We start from the raw sequence: 8,966 nt of genomic DNA, 5'->3' as shown, positions 1-8,966 counted from the left end.
ATGCCTAGGCAGAGGTAAGTAAAATGCATCATTTTGTAAAGCTTCTTATTTGTTTTATAAACCTGTTTATTTTAAACATATATAGATTGATGTTTCCAATAGTGCTAATGCACAGACACGTTAACTTGAATATTTAAATAAACTTCATAAGTATCTCAGTGATTAGATTCACTTGATCATATGAAACCAGAAAATGAGGCTCTCTGGGGTGGACTGATGGCTCAGTGGTTAAGGTTATTCGTTCAGCAAGCAGGCTTAGGTGTGATTCCTAGTACCAACATGGTAGCTCACATCTATCCTTGTATTTAATTACAGAAGATATAATTTCTTTTGAACTGTGCTCATTTTGCATGCAAAGAGTACACAGACTTACATGCAAGAAAATTACCTACAAACAAAAATTCTAGAAAGTAATAAAGAAAGCAAGGCCACGTTTTGAAATAAAAACAGTAAGTACACCAAATTAGAATACTTACATTTCATATTCAAAGTGTTCTTGAAATTATCAGAAAATGTAAATATGGATAGTTAATCAGAAAGGACATTTAGATCAGTTACTTTTTCAGAAAACAATAGAACCACTTGATTTTAAGAAAGGATATTAATAAAGATACATGACAAATAAAATCAAACATATAATATTTTGTTTGATGTTACTCAACAACAAAACAATTAAGTTCAAATTCTTTTGAAATGAAACAATTTAAGGAACCTGTCTCTTATCTTCTTTGTTCTTACACCATAAATAATGGGGTCTAACATGGGTGGTACAAGCAGATACATATTAGCAACAAGTATGTGTACATGTGGAGCCACTTTATGCCCAAACCTATGGGTGAGGAAGGAGAAGAAGGCTGGAGTATAGAACACTAAGATAACACAGACATGTGAGCCACAGGTTCCCAGAGTCTTGAGTCTGGCATCCTTGGAAGGCAGGTGGAAAACTGTGTTGAGTATGAGTACATATGAGCAAATGATCATTATGAAGTCTACCCCACCAGTAAGAAAGGCAACAATTAGGCTGTAAGCTCTGCGGATGCTTGTCTCAGCACAAGCAATCTTGATGAGGGCCATGAACTCACAGTAAGTATGAGAAATTATATTAGTCTTGCAATAAGGAAGCCAACGTAGCAAGAAAGGGTGAAGACTGAGAAAGGCTGCTCCACGAAATACAATAGCCAGACCCACTGTCCCAGTTACAGTGCGTGTCAGAATAGCTGAGTGTCTTAATGGGTTACAAATAGCTACATAACGGTCAAAGGCCATTCCTACAAGAAAACCAGACTCCATGGTAGAGCAAGAGTGAATCAGAAATACTTGAGTGAGGCAAGCTTCAAGGCAAATCTCTCCATCATGAAACCAGAAGAGGCTGAGAAGTTTGGGAACAGCTGTAGTGCACACCACGAGGTCGGCCACTGCCAACATGCAGAGAAAGAGGTACATTGGCTCATGGAGGCTGGAGTCTGTCTTGATGATGAATAGGAGTGAACTGTTTCCCACTAATGCCAAAATGTAGCCTATGCAAAAAGGGATGGAGATCCACACGTGTGCTGCCTCTAACCCAGGAATGCCAATGAGGATGAAGGTTGAGGGATGAAAATTAGTTTTATTGTATGTTAACATGATGAGTGTTAAAAGTTTGTGGATGTTACCTTGAAAGAAACAATGTTGATTTATAGAATATTTAAAAGGAGGAAGTCAATACACAGGTAATATTTCACAGATCTACTATAATTCCTGAAAATATATACCTACAAATTATTTCATTTTATATGGAATCAACTAAAGTTGTAGTCATTCTGAACAGCATCACCTAAATTCACATTTAGATTTTGCTAACAGTGAAGTCTACGAAAATCATGTTACTTCTTTATCAAGATATATTTAAATCTTGTTCTTCATGCAATGAAAGAACCTTAGTGTCTTTTTTTCTATATGTTGACATCTTATTTTTTTGTTGCTATATTGTTTTGCATTACTACTTTGCTTTTTAAAAAGGGAGCTGGAGATTAGTGAGTATGTGAGAATCATGGATATAGAATAATTAGCATTAGTCAAAGAGTGTTGTGTGAGAGGTAAAAGGAGATGTTCCATGCAGAGTTTATGATTTTCAGAGCTTACTATTTATTTTAGTAAATGCCGGTTGATATGTCACTTAGACTTTTTACACTGGAAAACTAACACTTGGAAAAATCTTTCAATGCTATGAAATTATTGGAAGATTTATTTACACCTGCCTGATTATCATTAATATGATATCAAAACTAAGATGGGGATAGAGGTAGTTGATGACCAAAGCAAAACATTATTCTTGCCCTTCACTTGCTTCAGAGTTGATACTTTAGCTTATTTAATAGTTATTTCATAATTTGATTGTAGTTGGTGGTCTCTGTTATGTCTCAAATTAGTCATGTGGTTTGCTTGCCTTTACATTGATTCTGAGTATTCTATTCCGTCTAAGCTATTCTGATTTTCCCATTGCTCCGAGAATTTCTTTGTATCCTTTGACACCACTGTCAGTTTAAAATGACATTTGCTTGTTATGCTATTTTTAGTTTTAGACCATGAGGATATTATTAAGTCACTGTATATAGTTACTACTTTTCTTTTAACAAAGTTAAGAGCAAGTTTACTATCCTTTTTATTATTTATTATAATGGATTTCTATGCATTATCGAGTTCTTTAGGTTATGAGAATCATCCCTTAAGTCATTACTCAACAGTGTCTGAACCAGAAGGTTTATAGAAGACTGAACATTAATAATAAATTGAAATGATAGTATTTTACACTTTTATCTTGTTTTTGAAATTTTACAACTAAATACTTTACTTAACTTCATAATTTTACTTACAGCGACAGCACGGATGTATATGACTTTGAGTTTGAAACAGATGAATACATGCATCTAAGAAGACTTAGATGGTCCAAGGGCATGGCATTTGTGAATCAGCAAATAGTGAACAGAGGAAGAATCTAAGGAAACCAAATTGTTGAAAAATGATACATACTTGCATATGTGGTGTATACGTATATGATCATGCTAGAATTTGCATTAGGAACAAAACACTTCTGATCATGTCCTCTTATGTAAAAATCTTATTCATTTCTATGACATAAATACTAATAAATGTCCTTTTATGACATCTCAAAAAAAAAAAAAGAATGGTGTAAAGATACACAGTTAACACTATCAAATTTTTCAGTGGATAGCACCGAGTCAGAATTTTTCTGTGAACAATTCATATGTTATGAAATAAAATTTTGTGCATTTTGCTGTGTATTGACTCATTTAAATACATTTGAACAGCTTATAGAAAGTAAATCCTATTTTTATCCCAAGTAGAGATTTAAAAATTCTTGTTACAAATCCAACTGCTAAATTACCCTAATCATGTGACACTGTATTGGTATACTATTAACAGAAGTGATGGGTACTATACAATGTACAACATGAAGATGAGCCCTTGCCATGCTTCTGGTGAATAATAACTGACATTCTATTTGTCAGTGTCACAAAGAAGCAACTCTAACACTTAGACCTTCTTTATAGTAAAGCCTTTTCACTGTACCCTCTCAACCAATCACAACCATTTACTACAACTAACATGCACAATGTAGTGATACTATGAGTCTTGCTGGTTCTATGCTCTGTGATTGACTTCATGTTGACACACCCAGAGCAATGTATATTTATTTATTTTCCTCATTTTTATTATAATTAGGTCTTGTATATTTCATTCTACATTTTGGTGTTTTTAATAATTTTTATTAAAAAATGTTGGACCTGTGTCTAATCAAGGTTTTCTCTCAATCAACTTCTCCAAAATCTTTCTCACTGTGCCAACTGTTTTACCTGCCCTTTCTTTCTCTAGAAATAAGACAGATAAACAAATAAAAACCCCAAAAAGCCATAATAAACAAAAATAAAAAAAGAAAATACAAGAAACACACACAGACTTCCATAGGGTATTTAAAATTTTTTCCCTTTTGCTATTTCTTCTTATCTTTATATATGTGAAATCATTTTTCTTGTTTCTAGGTGGTGTTACAGTAAGTAAATAAACAATAAAACTTAAGTTTGCATTCACCAGAAAGAAACCACAAACCAAGCTAATACATATAAAATATTTCTTTTTTTGTATTAAGCAGAATGATTGATATAGGTTTCTATTTTTACATTTTTAACTTTATTTTAAAGAACAAAGATAAATGTACAGATTTTAAAGCATTTTTGCATAAAAGTATACAAACACATTTTATAAGGTTGTAATTAAGTATTTGTGGGTACTTATTACATACACATATGTATATATGTAACAATAATATAGGAAAAGAGGTTATTAATTTGAGGAGATAGGAGAGAAACTGGGAGGGGCTGTAGGAAAAAAGGGGGGATGTGATACAGCTCTATTTTAATTTAAATATATTCTTTTTTTCTTTTTTTCTTGATCTTCACACAGTCTGTGGGATGTTTCTGGGGTGTTCAGAGCTTTCTGGGGTTAGTATCCCATTATCAGTGACTGCATATTATGTCTGTTCTTTTGTGACTAGGTTTTCTCACTCAGGATGATATTCTCTAGATGCATCCATTTTCTTAAGAATTTCGTAAAGTCATTGTTTCTGATGGCTGAGTAGTACTCCATTGTGTAAATGTACCACAATTTTTGTATCCATTCATCTACTGAAAGACATTTGGGTTCTTTCCAGCTTCTGGCTATTATAAATAGAGCTGCAATGAACACTGTGGTGCATGTATGTTGGAGTATCTCTGGGGTAAATGCCCAGAAGTGGAATAGCTGGGTCTTCAAGTAGTACTATGTCCATCAAAATATTAAGAAACAGTGATTATTTGAGATATACTTCTTTATACCTCTTTGTATACAGAACTGGCTAATTTTCTATCTAAGAAATCAATGACTACATGTGGTTGTTGTTGGTGGAAAGATTACATGTGAAATAGTTTAGTAACTTCTAAGCAGTGTTGAAGATTCAATTCTCATATCACCTTCGATTATTTTTAAGGCTTTTTTGAACTATCAATGTCACTTCCCTGTTACCCTTGTGATTTGTGATATGGCACTTACCTGCTTCCTCTGTTTCCTTGTGTTGGGTTTTATGTTTGGCCAATACTTTGTTATTTAATGTATTAGAGATAATTATTCATTAGAAATGACACTTTTCCATTGACTTCTAATAAATCAATAGGGAAAAATAAAAATGGCAGTTGAGAGAGTACATCACTTCAATATAATTTTAAGGTAAGAGTTCTGTATGATCACAAACAGCTAACCTTGTGAAAAACTCCTCAAACAATATTGCATTAATAGTTTCTTGGTTACAGCACTAAATTTTAAGATAGAGTGAAAGATTTTTCTTTAACAAATTCAAATTCTATTACTACTTTTTGACTGCCAGAAGAGAAAAACGTGGGAACCTAGAGGAAATTTAGATATGCTTTTGAAGAAGAATAAAGTTGATGATGTATAATGTTGGTATCTTTCATCCTTAGGGCATTTATTAATAAAGATTGTGCAAAACAATATATTGCTATCATTATTCTATTTCATTCTCATTTTTAATATTTTCTGGTTGGTAATCCTACATATGAAATAGATAATTCTACGAAACGATATTTGTAAATTGCAATACAAATGCAAGTTGCCATGAAAAACTGGAAAAATATATTATTGAAATATCATATAGTAAGTAATTATAGTTATCGTTTTCAAAGCTGTTGTAGCCATAAAATTGCAAACTTGGGATTTGTAAACAATGGTTATACTCGTTTACCTCTACAATCTACCTAAAACAATGTAGAGCAAGATTAGCAAACAAAAATGAATACCACACTCCTTTAAAGGAAGAAACAGTGTTCAAACACCATAAATGTGTGAGGTTTGCTCAGCACATACACTGATACAGCTCATCCCCATCTTCATTAGTCTCCAGCACACTGGGGGGCACAGAGAGGCCAGACACCATTCATTCTTACAAAAAGTTTAGCCTCCTGTTAGTCTCTATCAAAGATATTAAAAAAAATAAATAATGATTGCATGGACAATGTAGTCTAGACAGGAATTATAAATTAAAAAGAGTTTATCAGTACAAGGAAATTTTACAGAATCCTGTTTAAGCAACTGGCTTCTTTAATTAGAGTCCTCCTCCAGCCATAAGTTTACTCAAGTACAGTGAGAGTTGCTATGAAGTCCTTACCTCACTAGGTGTGTGAGGAACAAGATGAGTCTTTGAGCAAGCCCTGTTCTCTCACAACTTACAGCTTTCCATTTAAACTTATGGACAGCTTCCAGTTACTTCTGACTCTCCTTGGCAAAGAGAATGACTTCTCCATGGGATCAGAAAGAGAAACCATAGAAAGTTTAAAACCTCGAATCAATAGGCTACATATAATACTTAAATCAACCGTATCTCAATAAGAGTAGATAACAGCAGAATCCAAATCATAGCGACCATGGAGACTTCAACTCTCTGCAGCCTGACTCTCAGCAGGATTACTTAAGTCTCAGAAGAATTCTTTAAAGTATTAATATAAGTATGTATTGAACATAGCCCCCTGATACTTCTCTGTCCTATCTTTCCCTTCCCTTTCTATTATTTACCTCCTAGACTGCTCTGCTCCTACTTTGGAGAATTGTATTACATATATATCTATGTCTGTGTGTGTCTCTTTGTGTGTTTTATATCTGTTTGATTCATATACATGTAATACACACACATATGTATTACTTTATGTGTATAAAACTTATGAACTACCAAAGAAAGAAAACATTTGATACTTTTTTTTTCTGGGATAATTCAATTATATGGTTATCTCCAGGTGATTTTATTTTCTTACAGTGGACTTGTTCTTCGGAAGGTTGTGTCCACATCATATAAAAGTTATATATATATATATACATATATATATATATATATATATATATATATACATATATATATATATATATATATATATATATGTATATATATATATATATAACTTATTTTGTAATAAATGTATATTATTTAAGGTTTTTGATTTTTGATAGGAATAATATTGACTTTCATAGTGAATTGACTAGTTTATATTCTCCACAGAAGTATATAAAACTTTCTTTCATCCAAATCCTGGCCACCAATTTTTGTTTGTGTCTTAATGTATGCAATTATGATTGATATTAAATGATAAGGTAGTTTCATTTTCATTTCTCTGATGTCTATAATCAAATTATAATATTTAAAGTATTGCTTTTATAATTCATAATAACCAATTGCAGAGAAAGTTGAGTCATATGAAATAATAAATTGATGAGAAATGTATTACATCTAAACATTAATTTGATAATGTGTTCTGTTTAGTAAGCAGCCCCATTTATTCTGTCAGCTTTTCCTTTTACCCCATTCCCAGACTCTTTGGGGTTTTTAAAATATATATCTTTAAAAAATCTTTGTTCAAATCTCAGCAATTTGTTGAACTAAAATTTTGAAATTTCACAATTTGTTTCTGATACTTGTGCTCTTCTTCATATAAATGGATATTCTATATTAATAGAACACATCTATAATATTGTTGTCCTTGTTATTTGTACTAAAATTGTTGCTATTCTCTAAAATGTATTTACAACTCCAAATATATATTGATGACATATTTTTATGTTTATTATACTTTACATGTGTGTGATGATGTTGGTGCATGTGTACCCGAACATTAAGGCAGTGTGTGCTGTTCAATAAACAACGCTTGAGAATCTGTTCCACTATTTAGCTCCTTGGGGAATTCTGGCAGTCACGTTTGCCAAACATCTTTTTCTATTGAGCCATCTTTCTGTCTCTTGATGGCCCATTTAAAATAATTAGAATCATACACAGAGTTCAATAGCCTGATATGATTATTCCCAGAAGCTTAACAATGTAAGACTCCGAGTTTGGGTTTTAATTTTATAACTTAAATATAATGCCTTTTGAGACTTTATTTGGTTAATTTTTCTCTTCTGTTTCCCCCTACCCAAATCACACTGCCAAAAATGCTGTGGTACATTTCCAGATGTGTTCTTAAAGACTCAGAAGATTTTCATGTAAATAGGAAAGAAGCTTTTTAGACAAACCTCATACAGAGTGAGTCAGAGGACTTCTGGTTACAAATTGTCTAGTGACCATAATTCTAGCACTTGGCAGCTTGAAGTAGAAAAAGGTTGGAAACAAATAATAACTGAATAAAGTTTCCACTGGAAATACAAACAGAAGTTTATCTAGTTCATGCAGGGCTTGTCTGGGATATGCTGAAGTAACCTCTGTAGTATGAGACAAAGACATGGAGAGTAACGTCTTTTTAATAAACCGTTTCCTTGATAGAATGGCATGCTCATCTTAAACTTCTCTGATTAGTTTTACTTTGAATTTCATCTTTTAAAATATTAATATAGTGAAGCTTGCTTGCTCATTGGTCTTATTTGATTGGATCACTTTTGTTCATACTTTTACTCTATGGTGGTGCCTTTAAAGCTAAGAAAGTGTGTGGAATTGAGTGGGTAGGGTCTTGAAAGATCTGGGAGGAGTTATGGGAGGAAAAGCTGATATCAGAGTGTATTATATGAGAAAATTTCACTTTCAATAAAAATTAAAAAAACAACCAAATCAAAACAAGCAAGCAAACAAACAAACAACAAACATACAGCAGCAACAACAGAACATCAAACCAAATAAACAAAAAAAGATAGAATTGAACACCAGTAGGCATTAGTTGTGAAATTACAAGGTAATTACAGCATAAGGTAAATAGGTAAGTTAACTGAAGACCTAAACCACCCCTTCTTCTACAATCCAACAGCCTAGACTCATCCTTAGCTCTGGAACATAATACATGTAGCTTTCATTTGATACCCCACCCAACACACATCTTCTGTGAATTCCATAGACTTTCATCTCCTAACTTCCCTCTCCACCACCCATTGCTTTATCCCAAAGCCCA

General features: G+C 32.7%; 1 protein-coding gene across 1 annotated transcript; it reads right to left on the bottom strand.

Moving 5' to 3' along the window:
• Positions 1 to 678: 678 nt before the first annotated feature.
• Positions 679 to 1,623, bottom strand: LOC308417752 (olfactory receptor 52D1-like; the record flags this gene model as incomplete). Its single annotated transcript, XM_080913063.1, has 1 exon — positions 679 to 1,623. The coding sequence occupies one exon, from the start codon at positions 1,621 to 1,623 to the stop codon at positions 679 to 681; it is 945 nt and encodes a 314-aa protein (XP_080769189.1).
• Between the last annotated feature and the right edge of the window lie 7,343 nt (positions 1,624 to 8,966).

Source organism: Micromys minutus, assembly GCF_963924665.1.
Source record: "Micromys minutus genome assembly, chromosome: 2".
Classification (NCBI taxonomy): Eukaryota; Metazoa; Chordata; class Mammalia; order Rodentia; family Muridae; genus Micromys; species Micromys minutus.
This window is presented reverse-complemented; position numbering and strand designations above follow the sequence as displayed.